The sequence below is a fragment of the Nerophis lumbriciformis genome, linkage group LG04 (assembly GCF_033978685.3).
Source record: "Nerophis lumbriciformis linkage group LG04, RoL_Nlum_v2.1, whole genome shotgun sequence".
Classification (NCBI taxonomy): domain Eukaryota; kingdom Metazoa; phylum Chordata; class Actinopteri; order Syngnathiformes; family Syngnathidae; genus Nerophis; species Nerophis lumbriciformis.
Genome location: NC_084551.2, coordinates 24,346,103 through 24,359,695, shown reverse-complemented (window position 1 = coordinate 24,359,695; position 13,593 = coordinate 24,346,103). Strand labels below are relative to the sequence as shown.

At 40.2% G+C, this 13,593-nt stretch overlaps 1 protein-coding gene across 1 annotated transcript in view; it reads right to left on the bottom strand.

The window, feature by feature from the left end:
• Window positions 1-13,593, bottom strand: part of dnah5 (dynein, axonemal, heavy chain 5) — a 231,485-nt gene that overhangs the window by 135,363 nt on the left and 82,529 nt on the right. Inside the window, exons 46-56 of the mRNA XM_061951064.1 lie at window positions 12,959-13,066; window positions 12,694-12,847; window positions 12,467-12,613; window positions 7,138-7,379; window positions 6,888-7,064; window positions 4,407-4,611; window positions 4,049-4,191; window positions 2,284-2,418; window positions 1,774-1,896; window positions 1,435-1,648; window positions 1,101-1,324 (exon numbers count right to left, since the gene is read on the bottom strand). Of these exons, the coding sequence (XP_061807048.1) occupies window positions 1,101-1,324; window positions 1,435-1,648; window positions 1,774-1,896; window positions 2,284-2,418; window positions 4,049-4,191; window positions 4,407-4,611; window positions 6,888-7,064; window positions 7,138-7,379; window positions 12,467-12,613; window positions 12,694-12,847; window positions 12,959-13,066 (1,872 nt within the window). The remainder of the gene's footprint in view (window positions 1-1,100; window positions 1,325-1,434; window positions 1,649-1,773; window positions 1,897-2,283; window positions 2,419-4,048; window positions 4,192-4,406; window positions 4,612-6,887; window positions 7,065-7,137; window positions 7,380-12,466; window positions 12,614-12,693; window positions 12,848-12,958; window positions 13,067-13,593) is intronic.

Sequence of the window (13,593 nt, the reverse complement as noted above, 5' to 3'; positions counted from 1 at the left end):
TGCGACACTCAAAGCAGATGCATTTCCAACGATAAAGTCAAAGAAATCTGCCGTCAGACCCCTATTGAATCTGCCGGAGTGTGTGAGCAATTCAGGGACAAAGGACCTCGGTAGCACGGCAAGCAATGGCGGCAGTTTGTTCCCGCAGACGAGCGAGCTAAACCCCCTGGATGTCTTGGCTCACACCGTCCCTTATGCCACCGAAGATGATCAAGAGAAGAATATCGACCCTAGCTTCCCTGGCCTGCTGACATCAACTCCAAAACTGGACAGATCAGCTTTCAGGAAAAGAGAGTGGATGAGGGTATGTCTACAGAATATATTAATTGATGAAAATTGGGCTGTCTGCACTCTCAAAGTGCATGTTGTTGCCAGATGTATTTCATATGCTGTAAACCTAGTTCATAGTTGTTAGTTTCCTTTAATGCCAAACAAACACACACCAATCGTTGGTTAGAAGGCGATCGCCGAATTCGTCCTCGCTTTCTCCTGTGTCGCTGGCTGTCGTGTCGTTTTCGTCGGTTTCGCTTGCATACGGTTCAAACCGATATGGCTCAATAGCTTCAGTTTCTTCTTCAATTCCGTTTTCGCTACCTGCCTCCACACTACAACCATCCGTTTCAATACATGCGTAATCTGTTGAATCGCTTAAGCCGCTGAAATCCGAGTCTGAATCCGAGCTAATGTCGCTATAGCTTGCTGTTCTATGCGCCATGTTTGTTTGTGTTGGCATCACTATGTGACGTCACAGGAAAATGGACGGGTGTATATAACGATGGTTAAAATCAGGCACTTTGAAGCTTTTTTTAGGGATATTGCATGATGGGTAACATTTTGAAAAAAACTTCGAAAAATAAAATAAGCCACTGGGAACTGATTTTTAATGGTTTTAACCCTTCTGAAATTGTGATAATGTTCCCCTTGAACTTAAAGTTCCTGAATTTTTAGTGGCAAAAGGCCAATTGTGAACATTCAATTTGGCAGGCTTTTCCGCAGGCTAATCCAGATTGTACCCACTGCATTTCCAACTGTCCTAATCAGCTCTAAACTGATAAATTTAGAGCTACTATCAGTTTTTACAAACAGATAAATCCTCTCACCTGCGTGGAGTTGACCACATCTGCAACGGTATTGAGCATGCCTTGCCACACTCTTGACAGATCCCTGAGGTTGAAGATGTAATGGAACTTAGCTGGAGTCGGAAGCATCTTGACCTTGGTCAGCTGCCAAAGATGGCGAGTCATGGACACCAGAAAAGGCACTGCGCTTTGAACCTCATCAACAAAACCGCGGCGCGCACAGAAATAACCTTGACCAATTACACCTGTATGGACACATTGTTGATGACATGAAGGTGACCAACAGATTTGAAGTCTTAAACAATGTGATATATTGTCAGTGCACCAAAAGGTGCATTGGGTTTTTTACACTCACCAAAAATCTTGTCTATGGAGGAGTTGGAGGGTAGTGTACAGTTAAAGATGGCAAACTGTCTTTTCAGTCTTTGTGGGATGTCATTGCGGCCTCCTCCTGGATGGATCATCGCTGCCAGGAACTGGACATCTATGATACCGGTGAACTCTCCTGGCTTTTCCAGATTAAAGAACCCGTTTTGCTCCATTAGTTGTCGGACTATCTCATTTGTCACCTGAAGCCAAAATAGTAAGTAAAGTAATGTGTTTTTTTGTTTTTTCCGTTGTACTTGTGCAATGACCATAAAGATAAAGATCCATATTGGTTTTATTCAGTAATGTTCAGTAATGGATCCCAAACCTGATCTCCCCACTCGTTGATGACAGGCATGTTGATATCATCAATAAAGATTGACATTTTTTTCCCAGCTGGGGGTCCATAGGTGCTTCCCATTCTCTTATCCACATAACTCTCAACAGTTCTCTTAAAAAGAAAGAGCTGGATTTAGAAACATATTTCTGTGGAAAACAAGACAACACCAAACGAGGCAGACAAAAAGCGAGAAAGCAAACTCTCCTGAGATATGCTCTGGGACATAATCCATCATGACAGCCTAATCAATATGCTGCTAAACCACGTAAAGAGAAAAGACGCTAGTCCCACCTCCTGCCTGCACATTGTTAATCAGACTGCACGCTGATCGATATGACTTCGCATTCCTGTCTCTGACAGATAAAATCATCCTAAATCTAACTTGTTCATTTTAAGACAATACAGATTTTGAGCCTCGAGCGTTAAGCCTAAAACACTGAGTTTGCAGGAGAACATTAAATGAATCAATGGCTGAGGATCTAAATGGTTGTACTTCACCTGGAACATGAGTGGTGTGGTGGCAGAGGAAAAGTTAAAACTCTTGCCCATGTGGCTCTCAGGATGGAGATTAGACATGTAGCCCTTAATCATGACTGTCTTGGCTGTTCCTTGCTCTCCGATCAGCAAAACAGCCTGAAAAACACATTGCTCAGTGTTTATTTTTTCATATAATAGCAATACTTAATTACATTTTCAAAGTGCTCCTGACACTCTCTAAAACAAACAAACTGCACCGGTTCTACTAGAATTATTAATGATACTGATGCACATATGCGGACACAAAGAGGACCCATAATGAATTCCATGCCGGGTACATTTAAAAGGCTTTTACAGAAAGTATTGATGACACTATTTAAATCAGGCCTTTTAGCACAGCAGCAAGCAGCCATGTTATTGATTGAGAACGTGCACAAGATGGGTCAATAAAGCTTTTTAACTTCGTATAGAGAAGAGATTAAAGGGACCCTTATGACTACGTATTACAAGTTGTATACTTGATGGGCTTTTTCACAGTTCCAATAAGGTCCAATTTCACTTGAAACATGAGTCTCTAATTTTGTCATTGTGACATATAATAAGTTATAGACTTTAAAAAAAAATATATATATATAATATATATTCCCCCTATAATCTTTACACACAATTAAATGTTTTTAAATGCACATAAAAATTGATCGAATACTCTGTAGTGAGTAGATGACTGAAGGCAGAAGACTTTCAGTCAGCAATGCACACATTAGGCATCACACAGGAGCTCTTGAGTCACCTTTATTCCAACGAGGAGGACCAGTCCTTATACCTGCTGTGCCAATCACGAGGCTCTGTCAGGTTGTCCCTGGTTGGCCAAGAGCCCATTCTCAGCTAGCAGCTAGTTTACATTTAAGTGTTTGGAATGGAAACATTTATCGTTTTTTTAAGAAACTGCAGGTTAACAAGGTAACTTTGGGACGAGTTTGAATTATTATGCAAATTTATAGAAAACATATAAGTAGGGCATCCCATCTCCCCATCAGTTTAGGGGTCCTTGATTTTGAGAACGTTGAGACCACTGCTCTAAAACATGAAGTGAAGGCATTACTGGGTGAGTTTGGTTTGATAAAACTTAGGAACATCAACCTTGTCAAATACTTCAGGGATGAACAAGAACAGAAATTGTGAGCTAACCAGTGCCCTTTGTGTGGACTTTGACGTCACAAATGTGCTTTTAAATGAATGGAAATGAAACCCTAGAGACTCGCATGTTTTTTTGGAAAAACCTTATCACAAGAAATATTATAGTCGTTAAGGGAGAGCACCATTTTTTCCCATTATTGCTAATCCTAATATGTTTGCACATACAATATACAGCATGCTACGCCATAGATGCAGTTAACCTGACAGCGTATACTATTTTATAGTTCTGTACTATACAAACTTCTGACTACACTAATAATCTGACTGAAAATATTGTCGGTAAATCAAAGATGTCCCAATTTTTTCTCTTTGGATAGGATCCCGATATTAAGGCCTTGACTATTGGCTTTTACCGATATTAAATTCAATTAAATCACAAATCATATTGCATACTTTTATCATTTTTATTTTGTAATGTGGAATGTTAGAGAAGGCTTGATCAAGTCAAATTATTTAGAGATCAATGGCATGCATAAAAAGATTTTAGATGCAGCCCGATATCATCCGAAACATGTTTTTTTCCAAATATAAATATCAGATAGGGACACTCCTCTTAAAAATATAATATACTGTAATGTCAAAACATCACCTTTCCCTGCTTGGCGATGGTTTGTATCAGGAAATCAGTTCGAACATTGTCCACATTGGGTACCAAGATGGAGCTGTACTCTGGGGTTATTTCCAAAGGATAAACATATTCCTCCACTCTCGTGCTCCAGTGGACCCAATGACCTGGTAGAAGATGAATGCATGTACATTGATTCATTACCTCAAATACTTATACAAAACAAACATTGGAAAAATACATAATAAATAGGCAAAATATTTCCTTTTCTTAATATATGGCTGGGCAAATGTACATCTGCACTTTAAAGCAAATTAATTATTCCTGTTAAACTGTCTCTGATAATGACATCCTCTGTTTTTTTCAACATGTTCATGCCTACCGTCTGCTGTGACGTAGTAATCGAACATTGTGTCCTCACTGTTGGGACAGACGTCTGGTAAGTTCAGAAATATGCTGCTATTTTGCCTCAGCCACATCTCCATTTTCTTCCGGTTATCCAGTTCTAGTACAGCTCCTGCACTCCACATTAGAGCGAACACAAAGAGGCGCTCCAAGTGCTCTCGAGACAAGTCCACAGACTGTTCCTATAAAAAGAACAGTCATCATCACACAAATTACAAGGATCTAACTTAACATTTTTTGTCATTAAAGCAACAATATGAATTGATTTAAGATCTACTTAAGAATGTTAATGAAGGACTAATGATAAGAATTTCTGCATTTTCCATTGTTACTCCAGACTGTCTACTTAGCAATCAATAATAACAGTTGACTAGTCCGACCCCGTCTTGTGTACCACTTGCATTGAAACCAGTGCGTTTCCACCTTAACAGCATAAGAAAGGAACATGTTGTTTGATCTTGATTAAGATGAGATGAGGATATGGTATTTCAACTCCAGTGTTTAACTAGTCAGCGTAGTGTTCTTAAGAAAACATTGCTAAATGCCAAATTCGTATTAAAACGTACAAAAGGGACCTCTATGCTGCTCATTTCAGGGGTTTTTAAAAATATATTGCATCCCAGTGGGTTATTGGAGGATTTATTTGCTTTAATAAAATACTCCATAAAACTTAAAGGGTACCTATGATGATTCTAAAACTATATTTAACATACTTCCTAGTTGTCTAGATTATTGGCTATGCTCGGTATACTTTTTGCGTGAATTTTGCTCCAAAGTTTCATTTATAACTACTTTTTTTAGTCTGTCTGCAAGCTGTTCATTTGTGAAGGCCTTCCCAGATTGCGATTAAAACTATCCACGTCCCTCTCTTTTCAAAATTTCAGAATTTATATTTAATAAATGTAGAATGTCAAATATTAATCATGAAGATGAACATCACTGCTGGGGTTTTTTCATCACGTTCAAAGATACATCTCATAAACAGTACAAAGATTTGTCAGTCACAACATTAGGTACGGCGCTGCATCAAAAAAAGCTGCTTTTCGCAGCATTTGTGTCACTACATGCTGCTGTTATTATGCGCATGCCACTATTGAATGAAAATAATACTTCATCCTTGTTATTCTTGTTTCCTCAAACAAAGTGTTAATGTCACAATGTTGCAGTCCAGTGGCTAATCCAATTTTGTTGTGGCCCAAATGTCATGGACAAATAAACACAGGAGTGTCACGGCCCGGGCGCATTCCAATGCGCATTCATCTGTGCACTCTGCTGAGCGCACCTCCGAGCGCGCACTTGCGCGTGCCACTCCTGCAGCAGCTGCGCCGGTGCACAGCTGCAATCATTTAGCACTCTACACACCTGTCGCTGATGAGCTCCCTGGGCTTCTTAAGCTCGAGCAAACCTGCGTTCCGGGCCAGAACGTAGCTACCTGTTCCCGTACAGCAAGCCGACACGTATCGCTCTATGCTCTCTCTCTCTCTCTCTCTCTCTCTCTCTCTCTCTCTCTTTCTCTCTCTCTCTCTTTCTCTCTCTCTCTCTCTCACTCTCTCTCTCTGTGTTTTCTCCTCCGTGTTCATTTGTCTCGTGTTCCTGTGTCGTTCCAGCAGAATTCCTCCGTTCCCTGGTTACGAGCTGTGTGTCTCGTCTCCCCGTATTCCCTCTGGTTCCCTGGCTGCCCTTTTGGATCTTGACCTCCCGCCTGGACACAGAATTTGATGCCTCGCTCTTACCCCTGACCTCCTGCCTGTCCCTGGATCTCCGAGCTTGCCTTGCCCTTTTGGACTTCCGCACGTCGCTCAACACTCCCGGTAACACTCAACATATAATCACTACACGTAGTCGCACACATACACATTGGCACTCAGCATCAAGGGTTTGAATTGGGGGTTAAATCACCAAATGATTCCCGAGCGCGGCTACCGCTGCTGCTCACTGCTCCCCTCACCTCCCAGGGGGTGAACAAGGGGGTGGGTCAAATGCAGAGGATAATTTCACCACACCTAGTGTGTGTGTGACTATCGTTGGGACTTTAACTTTAACTTTAAATGTAAATCTTTATAACGTGTGGACTACAAAACAAAACAAAAAACTACAAAAAAAAGGCAGCGGGATATGACGTATGCCTAGTTTGGTTTAGGCCACGCCCACAGTTTGTAATAATATTCCCCAATGACCCCTCCGAACAGTTGGTTCCGATGAGGCCATGTCATGGATATAGTTCAATGGACATTGGAAAATCTGTGATTTGATCACAAAATAGAGTGCCAATGCCCTTCTCTTGTTCCCTGAAAACAAACAATTATTCCCATTGCTTCAACATTTTGAACATAGGCATACATTTGAAACATTTGAAATGTAGGATAATAGGATCCCTTTCAGTGATGATTAGTAAAAAAGTGCAGACAGAAATGATTCTATCTGAAGATTGGTGAATCGGGAGAAATCTAAATCGTACCTTTGGTGGTATGAGTCCTTGTAGCATGTTGATGCACTGCATGATAACAAAGGCCTCAAGTAGGTCCATTTTGAACTCAAGGGACTGAACACAGAAGCGGTAAAGTTCAGGAAAGGAAGAAGAGAAAAGAACTCTCAGCACTGCAGCCTCTTCGGAGGAGCGTTTCTTCAACCAACCCTGAAAACACAAGTCCGACAATTTACAGGAAATGGTATTGTTTAACAGCAAATAAATAATTTCCTTTACTTACCTCCAATATGGGGCCCCAGTTGAGCACAGAGGAGCTCATGAAGACCATGCCATTGCGTGAGACAGTGGCTGGAGAGGCGTTGTCAATGTTATGTGGCTCAAAAACTACTTTACAGTTGGGAGCCATAGGTATGCGGTCTCCGTTTGCCAGAGTAAGCGTTTTGTTGTCATCCAAAACTGAGTTCAGGTTCTCTATCCAGATCGCATCAACTGGTCCATCCAGGACAATCCAAATGTGTTCTCCTGAATGAAAACATATTTACATTGTTTGAATAGGATTAAAGGTACTGCATAATCGTAAGTAGGTTCAATAGGTTGTGACGACGAATACATTGTCTGCTTAAAGTTAAAGTACCAATGATTGACACACACACCAGGTGTGGCAAAATTATTCTCTGCATTTGACCCATCACCCTTGATCACCCCCCGGGAGGTGAAGGGAGCAGTGAGCAGCAGCGGTGGTCGCGCCCGGGAATCATTTTTGGTGATTTAACCCCCACTTCCAACCTTTGATGCTGAATGCCAAGCAGGGAGGTAATGGGTCCCATTTTTATAGTCTTTGGTATGACTCGGCCGGGGTTTGAACTCACGACCTACCGATCTCAGGGCGGACACTCTAACTACAACTCCACTGAGTAGGAACAGGGATGTTACATTGGCACGCAAGACCTCACAAGTTTGATAAGAAATCTGGTCCATGGTGTGCCACCAACAAAATTTTAGATATCTAACAATACAATTGCTGCAACTTAACTGCCATCTTGCAGAGATCTTGAAGAATTTAGGTTAATGAGCATGAATTGCACTTTGGCATATACACAGCACAGAATTTTATATATGACCTAATCCAAACAAGCTTTCCTGTTAACGGCGCAAATAAACTAACGCAAATAGTCAACACGCATGGTCACACATAACACAACCTGCTCACTGAACTTTGTAGATATTATAAAGTTCAACTCCTACCTTGTTTACTTCCATGACGACCAAATTGTAATTGATAAATATTAATCATGAAATGCTGTTAGTATATTAAATAAATACTAATAAAAATATATATTTTTACAAAGAGGAAGTTGCAGGAATGTACACATGATGCCCTGCATACATCTCATTGTGCAACATGTGAATGTTTTAATGGGAACTATATGCAATGTCTGAAAGGGGTACAAACTATTTCCAAAGCAGGACCTCCACCCAGACAAACAATACAAGTACACAGTTCATGAAAAACAATATTTGTTGTTATTGTCATTGTAAGTGGGCCTAAACACTTATATTAGAAAATAATCTCATGGAAATTACTGCTGTCATTTGATTACAATAATAAGAGAATGATGTCTGTCTATCTGTGTTGGCCCTGCGATGAGGTGGGGACTTGTCCAGGGTGTACACCGCCTTCCGCCCGAATGCAGCTGAGATAGGCTCCAGCACCCCCCGCGACCCCAAAAGGGACAAGCGGTAGAAAATGGATGGATGGATGGAGATTGAACTTGTTATTTAGTCAGGTTTGGGACAGGTGTGCTGCTGGTGTAGCCACAGTGTGCACGTCTGGTGTTGCTCACATGTGCTCCACTGAATGCTCAGGGAGTTTTTGCGTTTGCTCACACACATGAAAAATTAGAGGGAACATTGCACTTATATATTGCTCAGATAAGGTGGTTTATATTATATTTGACTGTTGCAAATTCCACAACATACTATTGGACCGTCCATGGGCACAGCCAATATAGTACACACAAAAAACTAATCTAAATAGGCGGTCTGCACCACTTTTGCACTTGTTATCAACTGCGCACACAATCTTAGTAGTTCACTCACAACACACCGACTAATAGTATTTGCAATTATTTACGTTTACTTTGCGCACACTATTGAACACTTGTTGCTATATTTGGATCTTAGTTGTTCAGACCCTTAGTGGTTGTTTTAATGGGAGCAATGAGACCATGGCTTTAGAGCAGTGGTTCTTAACCTGGGTTCGATCGAATCCTAGGGGTTCGGTGAGTCGGCCTCAGGGGTTCGGTGGAGCCTGTGCCGCGGAGGTCAAGACACACCCGACTCATCGTGTAAATAAAAACTTCTCCCTATCGGCGTATAATGGATACCCCCAAACAATGTTCCCTCTAATTTTCCATCTGATTTGCAGGTGTGTAATTTGTTGTGAGTTCATGCACTGTGTTGGTTTTGTTCTTTGAACAAGGTGATGTTAATGCACGGTTCATTTTGTGCACCAGTAAAAAAACTTTAACTGTCTTGAATTTGAAAAAAATGATAATTATATTTCACTGAAGAAAGGTTCGGGGAATGCGCGTAAGAAAGTGGTGGGGTTCGGTACTTCCACCAAGGTTAAGATCCACTGCTTTAGAGTCACATCTTCTCTGCTCAGTGAGAAAACATGAAAGGAGTCCCTGGAGAGCTCAGAACTGGTTTCTCACATGATGTAGCGGGGTCCTTGTTAATCACGGGTTATCTTTTATTTTGCTTTGGGGCCGTGTGGAAAGGAGTACATTAATGTTACATTGCAGAAAAGTTGAAACAGCCAGGGACATACTTGCACTCATAGCTCATCATAACACCAAAAGTTGTTTTATCTTGCTATGCCGCTCATTAAGGATGCACGCTTACAGTTATGTGAATTTACATCATGTGTCTTAGCTTTTATGTGTGCACTTTTTACGTGTGGCTTGCAGCCTGCCACACAAGATGTATGTGGGTCATACCTGCTCATACCTGCATGCTATTAGCGCTACTGCAGCAACTGATATTATTTTGTGTCTGTTTGCGAATTTTACTTTCTGATGTCAGAATAGTGCTCCCATCAATTTGTAAGCCAGGGGTGTCCTATATATATATATATATATATATATATATATATATATATATATATATATATATATATATATATATATGTATGTGTGGGGAAAAAAATCACAAGACTATTTCATCTCTACAGGCCTGTTTCATGAGGGGGGGTACCCTCAATCGTCAGGAGAAAATCTCCTGACGATTGAGGGTACCCCCCCCCCCCCCCATGAAACAGGCCTGTAGAGATGAAATAGTCTTGTGATTTTTTTTCCCACACATACATATATTGCGCTCTACTACGGTATCGAGCACTATTTTTTGGATAACCTTATTAAGACATATATATATATATATATATATATATATATATATATATATATATATATATATATATATATACATACATACATACATACATACATACATACATACATACATATACACACACATGTATGTATGTATGTATGTATGTATGTATGTATATATATATATATATATATATATATATATACATACATACATACACACACACACACACACACACACACACACACACACACACACACACACACACACACACACGTATGTATGTATGTATGTATGTGTATATATATATATATATATATATATATATATATATATATATATATATATCTGGCTTCCGCCCACCTCCAAAGACATGCACCTGGAGATAGGTTGATTGGCAACACTAATGTGGCCCTAGTGCAGGGGTCGGCAACCCAAAATGTTGAAAGAGCCATATTGGACCAAAAATACAAAAAAAAATCTGTCTGGAGCCGCAAAAAATTAAAAGCCATATTACATACAGATAGTGTGTCATGAGATATAAATTGAATTAAGAGGACTTAAAGGAAACTAAATGACCTCAAACATACCTACAAATGAGGCATTTTGATGCAATATGTACATAAAGCTAGCCTAAATAGCATGTTAGCATCGATTAGCTTGCAGTCATGCAGTGACCAAATATGTCTGATTAGCACTCCAATAAGTCAATAACATCAACAAAACTCACCTTTCATGCACAACCTTAAAAGTTTGGTGGACAAAATGAGACAGAAAGTCTGAGAAAGTTATACATGTAAACAAACTAAGGTGAGTTCAAGGACCGCCAAAATTAGTAGGACAAAACGGCGCTCGCCAAATACTCGAATCAGTGAAGCATGTTTAATATAAACAGTGTGCTTTATAACAATTAGGGAGGTTTGTGTCATGTTTGTCCTCCTACAGAAACCATATTAAAACAAAAAATAGATTGTTTTCCCCTCATCTTTTTCTATTTTCATACATTTCTGAAAAAGCTCCAGAGAGCCACCAGGGTGGCGCTAAAGAGCCGCGGGTTGCCGTGAATGTTGTTTGTCTATCTGTGTTGGCCCTGTGATGAGGCGACTTGTTGAAGGTGTACGCTGCCTTTCGTGAATAGGCTCCTATTAAATATCCATCCCATCCATTTTCTACCGCTTGTCCCTTTCGAGGTCGCGGGGGGTGCTGGAGCCTATCTCAGCTGCATTCGGGCGGTAGGCGGGGTACACCCTGGACAAGTCGCCACCTCATCGCAGGGCCAACACAGATAGACAGATAACATTCATGTCATGTCTGTGATCATGTTTTGTTTAGTTATGTTTGGCTTGGTTTTTGGACACTTTTTAGTTCTTGTCTTCACTCTCTTGTCACCATAGTAACCATTAGTTTCACCTGGTTCACATCGTCATGTCACGCACCTGTTTCACGTTTTCACATTTTGAGTCACGCACCTGTTTTCACTAATCATGTCATCACTATTTAAGCCTGTAGTTGCCAGGCAGTCAGCCTGGCGACATCACTCTTGACACACTCCTGACACTCTGTTTCATGTTCATAGTCCACGCTGCCCTGTTCACGTCATTGCAAGTAAGTTTTGTTGATTAATGCTACAGTTAGTGTCTTTTGTTTTTTTGTCCATAGTTCTGCCTTTGTGCGAGTTTTTGTTTTTATAGCCAAGTTTTGTACTTCCGCCCTTTTGTTTATTCCTTTTTTGAGTGTTAAAATTAAATATGTATTTACCTTCACGCCATGTCCGGTCCAAATCATTTGCACCATGAGAAAACCAACCACGCCATTGTCCAAGTCTTGACAATTCACACTCACGTTCACACACTAGGGACCATTTAGTGCACCTATCCCCAGGTGCATGTCTTTGGAGGTATTTGGGAGGAAGCCGGAGTACCCGGAGGGAACCCAAGCAGTCACGGGGAGAACATGCAAACTCCACACAGAAAGACCTAACCCCTGTTCCACCGTGTTGCCCCCAATTAAGTATGCCTTAGAATTAAAATATCATTACTATTTCCATACCATTTATATAAAAAATGTTATCCTCTGTAATTGTACAATATATTTAAATTTGAATGCTGCATTGCACAATTTCATACAACATAGACATAAGAGGCTGGGACAATAGTTTATCAGTTTTGTTTTTTTTAATAGTTTTCTCAGTTTATGACTGCAGCAAATTTCCTCACCTTTCTTTGCCTTCAGTGTTTTCCTCCAAAGCGTAGAGAAGATGCCATCTGTCCAGTCGTTGGTAGCCACATCAAGTCGACCAAACATCTGAGGTGCAGTGATGGCTTTTGGGTTCATGCGCAGCTCTCTATGAGGCTGACCACACTCTGAGAAAAGAAGGACCACTAAATGTATTAAAATATGAACATGCACCGGAACTTATTTTTCAGAAACATCAGCTTTCAACCTGTCATTGCTCTCATCAGCGTATGGATACAAGTTGTCTTTCCTGCTCCACTGGGCCCCAGGGCCATCATGCCATGTCGGACCCTCTGAGTCTCAAATAACTGAATTACCTTCAGTTTCCAGGGCTGATGGCAAATCAGACCATCATGTGTAACCTGAAATAAAATATTGATTTGAACAATAACAAAATTATTTATTTCAATATCCCTCTGCTATACTGTTTGATTACCTTTTTATCATGTTAACATGCAGAAACTTGTTTATACCTGTTTGTCAATGGCTGCTTCTAGTTCAGGATAGCCTGCTTTATCAAGCTGGATTCCTGGAAAGAGGTCCTCTATCAAGCTCAAGAAGAGTGGCTCATCTTCATCAATCTATCAAATACAACAATAGGTAGGTTTATGTGCAGTAAAGGAGAACTTCACTTTTTTAAATGTTGCCTATAATTTACAATTCTTACATAAGACAAGCAGACATTTGTTTTTCTTATTTTAATTGCATTCGAACTCGTGAATAAACGCTTGCAAAAGTCAGCTAACAATGGAGCAAAAGGCAGTCGCTCTTCTTATCAACGTTTTATATAAACCCTGTAAGTATATATGTAATGTAATAACAGGCACATTCATAATAACAGTATTTTAATAGCAGCTGCTAGTAACAGTATTTTTCTCATTTTAAGCATAAGGTGGCGGAATAACTTCACAGATCACAATAATTGCTTTTTCCTTTAACAACAACATTTACTACCACTCACGGCCAACTTTTTTAAGAGACAAAAAAAAAACTAAAGCAATCACTTACTGTACAATGTCTGCTCTCACTGGGATGACAACTGATAGGATGTTGATATATTCCCATTTGGATGAAGAATTAATCATGATCCTCACATAGGTAATAATAA